Source organism: Meleagris gallopavo, chromosome 2, assembly GCF_905368555.1.
Source record: "Meleagris gallopavo chromosome 2, MGAL_WU_HG_1.1, whole genome shotgun sequence".
Lineage (NCBI taxonomy): Eukaryota > Metazoa > Chordata > Aves > Galliformes > Phasianidae > Meleagris > Meleagris gallopavo.
In genome coordinates, this window is record NC_139405.1 from 34,480,660 (window position 1) to 34,497,768 (window position 17,109).

At 36.5% G+C, this 17,109-nt stretch overlaps 1 protein-coding gene across 8 annotated transcripts in view; it reads right to left on the bottom strand.

Moving 5' to 3' along the window:
- SDCCAG8 (SHH signaling and ciliogenesis regulator SDCCAG8) overlaps nucleotides 1–17,109 on the bottom strand; it is a 104,194-nt gene that overhangs the window by 53,775 nt on the left and 33,310 nt on the right. For all 8 annotated transcript variants that reach the window (XM_085219627.1, XM_085219630.1, XM_085219631.1 and 5 more), the window contains one exon: nucleotides 12,987–13,129. In XM_085219627.1, coding sequence (XP_085075753.1) covers nucleotides 12,987–13,129 — 143 coding nt within the window. The remainder of the gene's footprint in view (nucleotides 1–12,986; nucleotides 13,130–17,109) is intronic.

Below are 17,109 nucleotides of genomic sequence, written 5' to 3' on the forward strand. Positions count from 1 at the left end.
TCAGAGTTTTCTTCTCATAACTATGCGAAGAAGAAGCTACTGAAAGCAATTAAAAAAATAAATAAAATAAAAAAAAAGTTATGCCTTAAGATAAGGGTTTAAAAGCGATACGAAATTAAACATTCAAATTGATTAAACTTTTCAAATACAGATCTGCAAGAGAAGAAGATAGTATGGAAATAATTTTAAAGTAGAAACATCTTAAAAGAAGGTTTATGAATGAAACAAAACCTTTTACTATCCTATCTCAGACCAGCAACCAGAAAAGACATGTCACTTCACAAAAACACCTCAAATGTAAGGAACATTTCTGGGGGAGAAAGCAAGAAAGACAAAGCTCTGTCTATATTTCCAACTTTCTCAAGAAACTAGATACAAATGTTTGATAAACTTGCTTGCAAGTATTTTTCCCAAGATGCAAATAATAAAATAGGTTACACAAATCCATCCCCTTTCCCAAAATCCAAATAATTTCCATCTTGTTATATAACATTCTGCTTATTCTGAGAATTTCAATTTTGCTGAGATGGAAAGTTAGTGCATACGCCTTCCTTGTTTCCACTGAAACTTTTTTCCCCAGTTTCCTCTACTTGAAGTATATTTACAGCAGCTGGGAAGCGCGTACAACTCCTAAAGATGTTTGTACTTTATGTAGTATATAGTATTAGAAGTTTTACAGAAAAAAAATAAAACAAAGTCCAGACCATCATTTTGACCTTTAAATCCTGCCAGAGGCATCAGAATATATTATTAATCAGTGACTGCTAATGAAAATGACCTCTCTATTTTTGATTACTTACTATGCTTCAAAACTTCAAAACTTACCATTAACTATGATGATGGGCAAGTAAAAAATGAAAAGTTTTAAGGGAAAATGAACTGAGATGAACAGAGTATTCTTCCTACAAAGGCTTATACATTATGAAGAAGCTTTAAAACCGTTAACTTCAGCATATGCACTACTCGTGCTGTAACTATTGCTAGGTACTGGCTCTATTAACAAAATGAAAAGACTGGATTTCTCACTAATGTTAAAATCAGCATAGAAGAAATATTTTTCAAATAAGTAATCTATAACACTATTCTATTACTTTAGTGTTTTTCCTTCAGAAGATATGAACTGAAAACCACCAGTTTCTCAATGTAGACTATAACTTGTTTTAAGCTTGGGTATTTCAGTGTATGCCAAGCCACAGCTTAACACTAACTGCCCTCTCTTTCACTGTTAGGAAAGAAAAAAAAGTAAGTTTCTTTTTCTGGCACATCCATAAACCTCGCCTGCAAGACACACACCTTGCATGTAAACACCCAACCTGTAAATGTTATTACCATCAGACTGTGAACTACTTGGCTGATAAGACCACACAGAAACATGCAATTAAGTACAGCATGGAAGTTGCACGGGAAGATACTACATGAGAAGAAGTGGTTTCTGTCAAGCCAGTGCTTAGCACTAAGCACTTCACAGTACTGCGCCCTTTTCTACAAAATATTCTTTCCTCCTTTGCTCTTTGTTCCACAAGCACTTTCACAGATGGCTTAATGTTGAAATGTTTGCTTCACATAGAAGATTTTTGCAGGCATTTACTTTGTACGCACAGTTACATAAATTATTTTCTCTATGTTTAAAATGAAGGAGTAATTTTTTTGACTTATTGTTGTTCCTGAACTTGGTACCAGCAGTCTCTTATGATGCGATTCTGTAACAGTTTTAAGCCAATCTAAGGCAGTGCTGTCAGTTTAAGGTGCATTCTTTTTGTCCTCTGACAATCAGCATTTATACAAATTCTCCAGGAGCAAACGATTGTTTTTCAAAAGAATCAGCTCCCTGAACTCTCTGATCATGTGGACACTGGTATTAACCTAAGCAAGGGCCTGGAGATGTGTGGGTATGTAGCCAGGCAGAGCCACATGTTAGCCCTCTATGGAATTGCCTTTTCACTAGCAACACAGACTTAAACCACATCAGAACCATTGTAAATCTGTATTCCAAAGCTCAGCTTGTTGATACAGTACATCCAGACTTCAAGCTCCTACTGTTGAAACAAAAAATGATGCAGCTAAATGATGCAGAGATCTGATTTGCTATGAACGCAGTCTGTCAATTTAAATTTGTTTAAAAAAAAATCCAATGATTTTGGTACACTAATTTTATACCAGCAAGCTTTGTGCTGAATCAGGTATCATCTGTCCCCCTGCAGCTGGCATAAAGTCAGCATAAACAGCGCATTGCATGCTCTGGCTAATTCAAAAGAAAAGTGACTGTGCGGCCACACCTGATCCGCATCAGATCAGCACAGTTGAATGATCCAGTAGATCACAGATGCACTCTGAATGCCTGCTGAACAGCCACCTCAAATTTTTCAGACATTCTGCTTGGGCAGACACACAACTTCCAGTCAAGCTACCATATTAGCCACAGGTCTGATGCTCTGAAGCTGTTAACTCTCCCCGACTATTGCTGAAGTTAAGAACTGAGGAACATTACTCTCTGCCTCCCAAGGATCAAGCCTCACACAAACAGCCTGGGAAGAAGCAGAACTTCATATAACAATTAGTTCTTCTTGAAGACGCTCTGAAAGAGAAAATTTATTGTGAAGATATTTAATGTAGGGTAAACTAGTCTTCTCCCCCATTCTACAGCAAAATACCACATATTACAGCAATCTGACAATGTTGTGACCAAAAAGCAAAACCAAGCAAATATTATGCTAATGTTACATTGTACTTGACATTGATTTGCCTAGATGTTACAGAAACATACCAATAATAGACATGCTTATATACCCACATATCACAGGAACTAGATACAACCAGGTAAGTCAAAAAACAAATATCCAGCCTTACGGGTCCTTCACTGGTTTGGTTAGCTGTGGCATAATTTTGGTATCATTCTGATTGAAATACTGTCTGCACATTAATATTAGAAATAATGGACAAGTAGTATACTAGTCAAGGGTTCGTTGGTTGTTTTCTTTTTTAGTCAGGTTATTAATCTCTTCTTTATGCTGTCAAGTTTTAAGGAGAAACATGTTTCAATAGCAACTTTAAAACTGGACTCACAAATTACTACCGTTATGTTAAGTGCAAGATATCCCACTGTGCAGTTTTGCTTTGTGAATTTTTACCTTCTTCCATGCACACTTTTAGCCACTGATCGCACAGCCTTTCAGTGTTTTCTGCCTTTTCCTTTAAATAAACTGGCTCTGGCTCCTTCCATCTGGTTCCCCTTCCGTCAGCAACCCTGCACCTGTTCACACCTCCTCTCCTGTTGGATTCCACTGAACATTTCCTCCTCTGCCAGGGCTATTCTGGCACTCGCAACCTTTCTGTCATTCAATCCATCTGTCAGAAGTGAACTTTGTTTACCGCAAGCTTCTGCTTTCTTCTTCAAGAAGCAAAGCCCCTCAAGGTCATTGTCAAATGAACTGTCGGTGTGGATTTAAATCCACTTCTGCTAACCAGCAGAAGATGAAGTTCTTTGCAGTTCTCAATTTATGAAGATCAGTTTGGGGTTTAAGAGAAATAGTACAGAAGTAAAATAAGATACTTCAGTCATTTATTAGCACCAACAGCTAATATGGTTTTCTTCGTGTACATATACCTCCTTGCAAAGACTGGCATAATCCCTGAGAAGAACTTGCAAAGCTATATGAAGAAGTGAAAAAGGAAAAAATATGACAATAAAAATAATAAATGAAAGGTTTTGATTCATTTTAACATTGTGCAACAAAGATATCAACTGAAAATGCAAAGATAAAATAGGAACAGCCAATTAAGTTTATGAGTTTCCAAACTTGCCTACAGATGTTTAAAATGAAACACTGTTTAAGGAGAAAAAAAAACCTCAATATTTTTTCCTGCTTGTAAGCCTTGTAAACACACGTGTACGTCTTGGTTAAAATACTGCCTTACAAATTAGGATGAATTGTAAAGATTCTTTGTCAAAGCTGAGATTAATTTCATATTGTCAACAGGATACACTATTTTTAGCAACTCCTGTGCCTGTATTTCTTTTCAGGAATAGATTCTGATAGCAACAAACTCCTGAATTATTAACTAACCTCCTTGATAGTCTCCCTCTTCTAAAATAAGAAATAACTTTCAATTTAAATGCCTGCATCTTGGACACCCTTAAAAAAGGAGGAGGGGGAGAGGAATTATTTCACCAAGATTAAATTTAGTGTGAAAAAATATAAATACATATTTAAGTTTTATAAGGAATTATAATGAAACAACCATTTTATTACTCTGTTTAAAAATTGAATTTAAAGTAAAGCTTTCTGGGAGCAAATCCAAGAGCTAATCCAATCTCATTAGCAGAAATGCAGTTACGCTTATGTTAGGTCTGAATTTGACTCTAATAAAAATTGCATTGACAAGAACTATGTAAGTTTAGCTCAATAATAACTTAACACTAATACATCCCTTACATGGGGATTAGTTCCTGCATTTACAAGTAAATGTTTTCTGATGTTACGATCTTCTTCCTCAGGAAACTACATGCAGGTCAACAAAAGCACTGGAAATGGAAGAGGAACTTTGGGACAAACAGAATACACAGCATTGTCCCATCTAATGACAAAGAAACATTTAATCCTTATTTTGAGCCCTGGAGAAGGCATCTGAACAACAAGGATCAGCTAATCAAGAACAGTTGCTCCTGTTCCTGCAAAAGCAGAGTTTGATACTTGAATCACCAGGATACCACAGGGGTAACCAATGGCAGCATGCTACTAAACTCGCCAGGCTGCCAGCACAGACAGGGAAAGGAGGTCAGCTCTGTCGAGCAGCCGACGGCAGAAGCAGCACTCATCTGCTCGCTCAGGACAGGCTTCTCCCAGCTCACATTTCCCCCCGGCCAGTCAGCGGCACCAGGGCACCAAGTGCGGGGGTGGCAAGAGCAGCGGAGCAGCCAATGCTGGCATGCTCAGGTAATTTGCCTGCATTCCTCTTCCATCCACCAGCTACCTTCCACAGAGATGGCAACCTTCAGGTTGATGCTCTTAAACGTCAAGTTACATCAAGTCTCTAATTAAGGACCTTTTGGTTTCTCTGTTGAAATATTTTCTAGGCGAGAATTTCAGGAGCAGAGTCTTGCATAAGGGAAGAAAAACCGTCACCGTGACAGCACAAAGTAAATGACTACCAGTGTGCTTTTAAAAGCACAAAGCGGCTTTTAAAGTTAAGTTCATAATTACCAAGTGCTGATAGAAAAAGTGTATTTCAGCTTATTGTAAAATCAAAATTTCAGATAAACTTGAGAGAAAAGTCCCAGACTAGTCAAAAAGGATAAAAATTAGAAACATTTCTCCAGTAGAGAATTCAGCCAAAAATCCAGCAGCCTTGAATACAAGTGTCTGAAAGATTTTTTTTTTTAACCATAATAAATCATTATCCTGTTGTCATTAGTCACACAAATAGAAAACATAATTTGAATGAAATTGAAGTAAATATTTGGTACCCACACAAACTTATTACTGTTAGTGCTGAATAATAGCTGCTCAAAACAAAGACCTTCCAAAGATGCTTGTTTTCTGCAGCAGTCTCTTCTACATTTCATCTGAATTCACTGCTTGCTCGCAAGCACTCTAAGTATTGTCGCTCCCGAAACACCCTCTCCACGCAGCAGCACTTTGGCTGCCTCAGCAACCTGACGCACTGTATAAAAGATGAAATCATTAGAGAAATTTGATGTGACCGCTTGCAGTTTAAATGCCACGGAGAAAAATTTACATAAATCTAAGACTGAAATCTGAAAGCGTATTATTTTGTTTTTCTTGAGAAATTTGTATTGTAGGGCAATAAATTAAATTGTAAACCACGTCTGAATACTTTACAAATGAAAAAAAGGGGATTATTATAAAGACTTCGGTGTTCAAAATTCACAGATGATTCTGGATTTCTTTATTTGTTCACTTATCTTTTTTCTTCCTCTTTTAAACTTCATCAGTGTCCTTTTAATGTTGGTACAATAATCTTAAATGTTTTAATGATTAAATAGAAAGATATTTAAATGTGTATTATCTTGACATAACGTTCACAAGCTTCAAAATTTCCAAAAGGCATTGCCAGAACACGACAGAGCCGATTTATTTCAAATCACTCAGTATCAGTCTTCGTAAAGCAGCATATGGTCTTACCATGGCAGGTAAAATATTTTACCTTCTATAATAACGCAGAGCAGCTAATTTATCTACATGCTGTATAATGAGATAAACAATTTCAGCTGCACTATGAAAACCTATAGGAAAGGGAGAATCTATCCATCCCCCCCACATTATTGATTTTTCTGTCTATACATTCAGATAATTGCTAACAATAGAGGTTATTCTGTCTTTCCCCTTCAATTACCTTAAAGCAAGACCTTCTTTTCAGCTGGGGAAATACTTGCAGGTTCTACAGCTGCAGCACAACAGACTGAGACATTTTCATGGAGTTACCCAGGGAAAAAGGAAGGAAAAAAAGCCTTCCAAGATTATATTGCAAGTAAAGTAGAGCGAATGGCAACTTTCAAAGCTACCACAATCATTTCCTAATGTGCTGCTATACCAAATAAGTCTAATTTTTTCTGACAGTACTAAATTAGATTTATTGCAAAAAACTGCTGCATAAATAGCATATGGCTATGTTATACCACCTATTTCAAATCTGTGTAATGTATCCTCCTCTCCCTGCTCAAAACGAATAATTGAACCAAGCTATAAACCTTCTGCAAAAGAGAGATACACAAGTTCAAAAGCAGACACAGGAGATGTACATTCCCTTTTTAATTATCTAAAAAAGCATCCCACACTGTGATCAAATACAACTGGACAGTAGTAACTCAGGTTCCCTTTGTTACACTTTGGGATGCTATTTCCCTCTTCCTTGATAAAATCTTGTTTCCATTTCTCTTTCAAGCTGACAGTCATCGACTTAGGGTATGACTCACTAATCATCCCTCACGTGACCACCTCTCATTGCACAAGAAATCCTACTGATTTTTATTTCTTATGTGAATAAAATTTTTCATGTCGCTCAAGATCAGAAGGTTCAGACCTTAATTCACTTTTCACAAGCTCTCATTTACAAAGAAGCAAGTGCCCCCTCAAAGCAAAAACAAAATATCAGAAGATTCTTCTCACCGATCACTGGGGCCCAGCCCTGTGGAAAGCTGCTGACCTACAGCTCTTTCCCATTTCAGTAAGAAGCAGAGTTTTTTCATCATTTTGCTGGATCAGTCCCCAAATCCAAATGCTTTTACATTTCTACAGAACTCCAAGTAATACATTTAACATGCCACCGCAACAAAATGCAACCCCACACATCCTTATACTGTGGGACAGGGTGAGAGCAAATGACACTTGTGCAGGGCACGGGCAGCCTGATGCACCTCACGGGGCTGGGCCGGAGGCTCAGGAGGCTGCACAAGGCCAGGCAGCCAGCTCACGCTTCCCATCACTGCGAGCGGCGGCCAGGCGCTCTATCCGCCCCAAAGTTTGTGCAGCTTCTGCCTAGAAAGACATTGCAAGGTCTTATCTCGGACCAACGGGCACACCACTGCACACATCGCGGAAGGCTGCGGCTACCCTGCCGCTTGCCTCTCGGTGGTCAGTCCTCCCAGCTGCCCTATCTGTTACTGTCTGATTAGTTCTGCTAAGGAGCCCCTCCCCGGCCAGCTTTCCCTGCCATCTGTTCTACACGCGATGGCTGCTGCCCAGCAGCCTCGCGCTGCCCTCCTACCTGGCACCCGGCTCCCGGCCTTACCCCAAAGTGCTAACACAGGTTCTCGCTGCTGGCAGAGTCAGGATTTCATTACTACTACTTTGACAAGTGCAGGGTTGTTTGTAATTTCTCTTTTATCCTGATTTTGATTGTACAACCACCTCCCACTGATTCAGTTTGCTTCAGTTTTGTTGCTCACAGATTTTACTCTCCACATTAATCTCCCTCTGGCATGTTACTGCATCTGTTCCCTTTTTTATTATTAATTTTCAAATTCCCACCATTTTTGACAAAAAGGAGGTAATCTACACTCTGCTTCTGCCCATTTCATTTTCTTTAATTTGGAAGATAAGTATGAAAGCATGCCAAAGAAGTTAATTCTCCGTTAACAGTTTATTTTCTGGCATCCCAGTGCCTTTGTATATGAAAAACAGATAGAAATAAATGTTGACTGAATCGCAACAACACTGCTGCAACCATCCCTAAATTTAATGAAAAGTAAACATACGAAGCAAGATCTAAAAAGTTTATTAGTTACCGGAGTTCTTTCATGTTATCACTCCCCTCTGCATCTTAAAATAATGGTTTTGTGTAAAATTAGCAAATGTAAAAAAAAAATAAAATTGAAATCAATCACTGCTTACACTTCATTTCTGCTTTTTCCCTTTCCCTCCTCCCCAGTGTAAGTGCTATTGGTCCTTTCGTCAGTCAGCCACTCTGGAAACATAAAACAGTATCTCAGTCATTTAATATTAGCAACAACATTTCTTTGACTGTTATCTTCCTTCCAGCAGAGTCAATGGACTCTTTGTGATGTGCTAAAACTGTTGGAGAAAGTGTGCTGCTAACTACCGTTTCCTAGAAAAAAATTGAAACAACAACAAAAACCCAAACACAACAGATAATATCAGGCATTGTGCAAGTACATTGCTGACTATGTAGAACTAAATCTTACAAATCGAGAAGTGAACTTCTATTTTAGAATTTAGTAGTATAGATTAAATGGGAAATCTGATGTGTAGGTACACATCAATTCTAGCAATTCTAATAAGGAATGCTGGTGACATCACAAAGCACAACAGCAAAGCTGTGACTAAATAATGCCACAGGAACCTGGATGTGGAATGATAGATTTACGTGCTTTATTTATTATACATGCACTACAATTAGAGTTAATGGTATTGTTGAAATTAACAAGAGGCTGCTAGGCAGACCTGCGCATAGCAGGAAGGCTCAACTGAAATTCACTGTACTCCCCAAATACCACGGTCTCTGATAAACTGCTTTCTAGATAACATTTAATTTGTAAAAATGAGGGAGAAAAGAAATATCACATAACGAAAAGATATCACATAATGAAAAGATGAAAAACAACATCCCCTTGTCCACTTTTATCCTTCAAAGAAGTGGCACAGGCATTTCATTTACCCTGACCGGTCACATTTAACTGAACAGAGAAGTGCACTTCGTTATCTGGGTAAGTAACTTTTCTTCACCTAGAAGCCATTCAGTACTGTTTGTAACATTTTTTAAATGCAAACAATGATAGTAAATAATAAATAAAAAATCTGCTCCAATTCTATTCAATCCCATTCAATTTTAGATGGCATTACATCCAAGTGTATATCTTGAGCCCTCTACCTACATCCATGTCTGAGAAAACACATCATGACACAGAAAAAGTTCAATTTTGAAATTCTGAGATTCCTCCAATTCTTAAGATTCAACTGTTCTGGCATATGAAAACAAGAACTACATGTGACAAACCAAATCAAGTAATAAATTCTGAGTTGTTTTGTAACAAAAAGAGGAAAGGCTTTTTAATGATGATTGCATTACACTGGAATAGTGAAAGTTTTTATTAAATTAGATGACATGCTAAAATCATTGCAAGCTGTTAGGGTCTTGCATCTTTCATGTGATCTTTTCCACTAGCATATCGACATGATTTTTAACAATCACTCTCTCATGAGCCAAGAACAATAGATCTGTATGTTTTATACGCCTTGAGGAACAGATTCAGATAAGCTTAATCAGCAAGACCCAACCATGTCAAAATAACAACTTAAAATTGGCTTTAGAAGTAATTTCAGAAGATTTTTCTACTAAGGAAACTACTGTAAGTAAATACAAAAGTCAAAACTAGGGTTAACAAAACTACAAAAAAAGTTATGCAAGTATGGTCAGATTCGTAACACGGTGACATCTACAAAATTACAACTGACAACTGAAACTACACTGCAAAGGTTCCATATTTTCCCAGTTATTTGAAAACATACATGTTAGAATTACTAACTAGATTCAATAGCAGGAAGGCATGTTAATAGCAAAGATTTCTAAGCAACATATTGCTCCAGAAACAAAGGTGACAGGAAAAGGCAAATTTAAACTCTGTGCAATGGTTCAGAATAGCTAATTGTAACCTCTTTCTTGATTTTTTTAACAAGTACATTTTGTTAACTTAGAAGCTGTTTAGCAGTTAATCAATCAACAGGATTTGAAAACTGGGATACAAGAAAAGAAGTGGGACTCCTGAAGAAGAGTACAGCTCCGCAGAGCACTTTCTTCTTCTCGCTAAGACATAGTTTGTATGCTCTTACTCATTTAATCCACTCATATGGTCTTTACTGTCTCATATTTGTATACTAAAATCTAAAGCTCTTGTATTCATTTTATTATTCTTACTTATTTACAATATCCAAGGTTAGAATCAGTGAATTAGTAAAGAACTTTCTTCATTAGTCATTTACTAAGTCATACAAAGCAAAAAAATCTTTCTGTAACTCCTCAGCTATATATAATTTTTGCCAGAACAAAGGAAGTTCATGCAATGCAACAGAAACATCATCCACAATGATGTAATAGCAGTACGGGACTTCCTCAAGTTCAGCTTTTAGAGTAGACTTGCAGTTGACCAGCTGGTTCTGTCTTGAAAACAGGGAAATCAGTAAGACGAGGCCAAGACCAGAATACCCAAGAGATGCACTGAATCAGTGCAATTTCTGTAGCGACCTCCCACAGGCAGGACTCTAGAGCTTAAAATCTGTTTTCCTTGGCAAATCCCAGTGAACAATTCCACAAGCCCCATAGGATTGCTATTACCACTACCCTTCAAGTGAGTATTTTCTCTGGCACAACTGCCATTTCAGGTGAAGGGAATAAAGAATGGAGGACAGACTGCAAGTGAATCAAGTTCACATGACAACTATGGATGTACTGCACATTAAAAACACACTGGCCTTTACAACACAGAACTGTAATGTCATTAGAGACATGTAAATCTTGACCCTTCGCTAATACAGTAAGCTTGTTCCACCAGAAGTGATCTGAGAAGGAGAGAAGGAGAGAGGCTGAGGAAAAGTGCAATTTGAGTTGAGTATCTTTTCTGCTGTGACTTGGGGAAAACGGAAGACAGTATGAAAAGATCTCTAACCCTGTGCTGCCAATATAGGTATGCAGGGTAATAGTTCAGAAGCAATACATATCTCATACTTCAACCACCACTTGTGACATTAGTATCACCTACTCTATTCCTGGAAAGAAGATAAAGAGAATATTAAAAAAACCTAAGTAGTATTAGAGAATTCGATTCAAATATTTTTCCTTTATGTAACTCGATTTCCCAAGCTTTAACGTAGACATCTTTCTCATGATCATATGCCAGCATAGAAACATTTTAATTCCTAAAATGTATATTTACAATCAGAAAACGTAATATAAACACAAAGTATAAAAAATTATCAAAGATTAGGACATCTCAGAAGAGTGGCCACACTCAGTCAAACAAAGAAGCTGTACTAATTCACTGCCTGTCTCAAAAAGCAGACAAAAGCAGATGTCTACTAAAGACTGTAAGAACAGGGCTGGCATAGGGCATTACTTGCCCCAAACTCCCTGCCTCCAGTAATTTGCAGCTTGCAAAATTCCTGAGTTTGACACCACAGACTGTAAAGATATCTGAGTCATCTGTATGTTAGCTACCTTCCCAGAGGTGTCATACTATGTAAAAACAGTAAATAGTGCTGATTTTTACAAGCCATGTATTTTCACAAATATTCATTGGCTATCAGACTTCCTCCAAGATATCCAGAGTTTTATTGCATATAATCAGCCCTTTGCTAAAAGGAGCGTGGTAAGCCATTTGGTTAACTATCACAACAAATCATTATTAATAAAGTTCTGCTAAATCAAAACTTTAGATATCTTAACAACTCACCCCAAACTTTTTTCAAGTTCATTAACCTCTAGCATATTTTTTCTCTAAATACAGGCTGTTAGAGTGGTACTTTCTTCCATCTGTTAAACTACCGTGCTCTGAATTACACAGAAATGGAGCTGAATAAAAAATTGATTCATTGAATTTAATAGTTTAGATGAAGCTCTATTTTATTTCCATTTACTCAATGGCAGAATTCTCATAAACCCGAAGAGTACAAGACTTGGATGAACACACAGACATTCTGTTAAGTGATAAAAATCGGAGGGTCTTTTCCCTCCCATGTAAAATTTAAATTAACTCAACTTTTTGATTAAGGACTGAGTAAAAGTCTTCAGATTTCTATCTAGATACTCAGTTTTCAGGTGACAAGAGAGGAGAAGTTAGAAAAAAACCAACACATACACAACCAAAATCTTCCAGCAGTAAGACAATAATGCTGTGTGTGACAAAAGAAAAAAAAAATAAACTCAAGCTGGAACGAATTATTGGCAGGATAATCTGTTATTTTCTAGAAATGTGTAATGAATAACATCACATATCCACTGAACAAGTGACTTCAACACCCTCTGCACATTCTTGAGTTTATCTCCTAAGTGTAGACAGTAATATTACCTTTTGATTGTTTAATCTTCAAGGAAGCTTAGCATGATTAGGTACATTTATATGTTCTTGGTCATTCACCTGCATAAACTTCACATTATTAATCTGCAAACTCCTCTGTTTAAGGGTGCTGCTGTTCATTACAGTCTGAAATGACATTTTAAAGTATTCTTGTCCCACCAAACACAGGAACAAGAAACTAGCTGCACCCTTCCCAGCCCTTTTTCCTGCCTACAAGTATGGTACCTCACCACTGGAGTTAAACATTGCCTTAGCTTCACGCTAGTAATTCACTTTTAGCTGCTTATAGTTCATAACTCAGTCATTCAAGTCACCACTTTTAATATGACTAGGGGGCTGCCCATGCAATGACTGCAGTTATCAGCTGTGGGGAAAGCCTGTGGCAAAAACATTAGCAGAATGAAATTGGTACTATAGCATGTAATAGGATAAGGGGTACCTGGTGAGGTGCAGTTGGTGCTCAGATTTACTCAGCAGTTCTGTCAGTTTTAGGCAGTCCTCTCTGGCTCCTGCCACATCCTGCTGGGCTTGTTCCAAACGCTGCTTGTTTCCATTCAGCTCTAATCCCAGTTTTTCTATTTTCTTAGAAAATTGTAGAACCATAGAAAGTATATTTAAGAAATGCATGGAAAAACATTTGAAGATAGCAAATCTTAATGTGATAAAAACTCCTGAAAAATAACATGTATTTTTGCTTTAGAACAAAAGTAATTTGAAGATAAAAGGTGCAAAACAAGTAAATTAAAATATTTGACGTTGTATTCTCATGGAAAGTCAAAATGCATATTATATAAATACCAAAAATGTATTAATACACAATATTACTGCCTTTGCATGTTTAAGAGATCCATATTACAATCATTTTCTTATTTCCTCATGTGAATACTTCCATATTTGTATCTGTAACTCACTGCATCAGAAAGCCAGAAAGCAGAAGTGACTGTGTTTAGATGCTGTCGGACATAGGATATCTCCTAGTTTACCTAGTTACCTACCTTATCTATTACATAAGCAACAATGCATGGGAATCAAGCTCTTGTCATACTCTTAAAATATCACATTAAGAGAATAAAGGTATTTCAGTGATTTTGCTGCTATAAAACAAGTTATTCATGACTGAATCCTAAACACTGGTCATGATTAATCCTGTCATATTCTTTATGTTATAAATCTCTATATGTCAACTAAACCAAGAAAGTAAACCTGATTTAGGTAATGAGTACACTAATTTATCACACATGCAACCATTGGGAAAGTTGTATGACCAACATCTTTGATTGCAGTGAAGAACCCTGGAAATACTAATGCCAATTTAATCATAGTATCAACACTTAGAACATTTTTTATAAATATTCTCAGAATAGAGACGATGTATAACATACAAGTACCTGTAGGAATACATCTGAAATATAATGCAATACTTGGTTGTAAGGATGTTCTAAGGATGGCAATGTAGTACAGAATATAAGCTAACAATATATGCTTTTTAAGGTAGTAGATATCTTACATAAACTCCCTACATAAATATTAATTCACCGTTGGAGCTAGAGAGAACTTGCATATTTTTAAGTCATCTGAATTGTGAAAGGACATTTGCAGCACAGAATAAAATTGTTCACGTAAGGAGTCAGTGCTGAATAGCTATTATACTTCAAATTCATAACATAACTTATTTTGTCATAACTTTCTACAAGCCTTAGTATCTTCTTCAGTTAATTAAATTATTCATTCAAACAACTACAAGAATAAATTAATGTAATTCAGTGCCAATATTTGCACTTGAAGCATCTTTGTAATAATGTTGTCTCTGTTCCTCTTGTGAAAATGTTAACTCAATACTCTTCCAGTATGTTATGATGTTGCAGATAAACACAATTTCTCCATCCAGGAATAGGTTTCATGATGTTCTTTTTACCACTCAACAAAGGTTCATGAAGTATGTCTTTTCCAACCTTGGTGATTCTGTAATTCTGTGATGTTTTGATTAGAATTTGAATGTCATCTGTATGATACAGGATACCTCCCAAACTGAATCAATAATTTCAATTTTGAATACAAAGTGAGTGAAGCTATTTGCAGGATCATTAGTCTTCTTCCCCTTCAAAGATTGTAACAACCCATTACACCATTAAGATTTGCTTTAAAAATTTCTTTCAAAAAAACCCACAATAATATGAATTAGTTGAAAAGAGTCAACTAAGTATTCGAAAAAGCATAACCACAATTGTGAACATCAGTACACCTCACCGCCGCTCCATCAGGGAAAAGCCTCAGTGAACAGAAGGGCTTTACACCATTCCCTCAAGTGAAACAAGCTCAGTCAGGTTTTGACAGAGACCTACAGAACAAAGCAAATTCAGAGCAGAATAATCCCTGGTGAAAATGTTTTATTAGCCAGATATTGAACCTTCGGGTCTCAACCCTAAAATCTGTCCACAGATTTCAGCTGTCATGGATATGCATTCATATTCAAAGAAATGAATTCTCAATCAACAATCCACAACAGGATCTTTAAGGACACAAAGGGAGCTTATGAATTCCATAAAAAGTAACAGGGAAGCAAACACAGGTTTTCAAGACCAATTTTACTTCCACTGCTTTCATCGATAACTACAACATTCCAAATCAGATGCTTCTTTCCAGACACATACAGGGACACATACATGTGTTTGTGTGTATGTACGCACAAATATATTTTAAATACCAGCATTTAGATGTCATCACAATGCAAGTGATGAGAGGAACAGGAATTCTAACCTGGAAATGGCCACAGCAGAACTAGCAGACAATCTCACAAGAAAAGGACAGGAGGAAACTACTGTCACCCAAGAGGACTTGCTAACAAGCAAGTCACAAATCAGAGATGTCTGATCCAGGCATACTTTAGAGACATTAACTAAATAATTCTTAAGAAACAGTTATTAAAAACAACTTGGTAGAAGCCAAGCGTTATTATGGTGAAAACACACAGCCCAGTTCCTGATGCTAGATGCTTCTTCAATTTAGTAACTCAGACAATGGCTTGAAAAACACAAAGCCTCTGAACCTGAGATCTGTTCATACATCAATAAAAAACAAAACTTTCCCTCTCCTGCAAACAATGTCAGATTCAAAAATGCATAACTTTGTGTAGAAATATCACAAGTCAAGTTCATCACAATGTAATCAGAATTCAAAACACAGAAAAACTCCATAATCAGTGAGTTTTCTGTATGTCCAAGGAACCTTATCAGATAGTGTCTTTCCAAAACTACTCAGATACAGGCTCGTTTTTGTGTTACTTTTAGTACATATTTCTTCTACCGGTAAGCTGCAGGCAATTCTGTAGCTGCTATCTGGGCCTTAGCATAACTGTAGGGAGAAGGAGGAACAAACCACCAACTAAAGTATTTTAATGACAACTCCGCTTCTAAGGCAGCATTAATTTGATCCCTCAGAGCCTATCGCTTGCAATGCAGCTTTTTACATGATCAGATAATATTTCTTCAAGATATTTAACTTTTCAACATACGTGAGAGACAAGAGATGGAGTACAGAACTGAAAAAAGACAGATGACAATCTTGAGTTTAAGAAAATCTGAAACAGATTTTCAGTACAACAAGAAACAGAATTATCATAACGTATACGTACAACAAGACTACATTAAGCTTGGAACATTGCAACAGGCAACTTCTGGTGCCTAACTCCCCAACTTTAATATTCTTATTACTTCTGCACATAATTTTAAAAGTATTATTTGATCTGTTTTGCACTGCCTAAACTTTCAGAAGTATGAAAAGGCACTTTGCCATTGAAAGATGGCAGCCTGAACCTGAGCAAGAGAAACATCAGTAGTAGTAAAAGGAAGCACATTAACACCACTCTGCATTCCTCTCCAATTCAGTTGAAAGAAGGAAGCTTTATTTAACAATAATTAACACACTGATGAAATAACACCACGGTAAAAATTTTTACACATACCCATATATATATATATCTTTTCAGTATCTGAACTATTTTATGTTTGCAGCATGTAGTACTTTCTAGAGTTTCTTGAAACAGTTGGAATTCTAAGCGTTTCTCTTCTCATTCATTAGTTCATGAGGTGTTTACAAACTGTCTTCTGATTTTCACAATGCATTTTTAGGATAGCACTGGAGATGTTCTTTCAGTGACATTAATACATCTTACTAAAAGGCAATAAAGGAAGATGTCTCAAACACTGGATGAATCTTCATATATTCTCCCCATTAATAATCTGAAATTATCTTCACCTATGAATACTCATGTATTTGTAAAAACTTATTTCTTAATTAACTAGACATCTCTTTAACTCCATAGAGTCTGATAAAATTAAATAATGAAGTAATTTGATTGAAAACAAGCCAAATTGAGGATTAAAATAATTGCTTAATTCTTTTCGTACTGATGCTGATTCTATTGTATGCAGAAAAATGGAACTTTAAATTCTAAACCAGCAGATGTTTTTCCACAGAATTTTAAATAGCAGCAAAGCTGACAGAAAAAACAAATGCTATTTTTTATATTAAATAAATGAGAAAGATTAAACAGTGATAAAAAC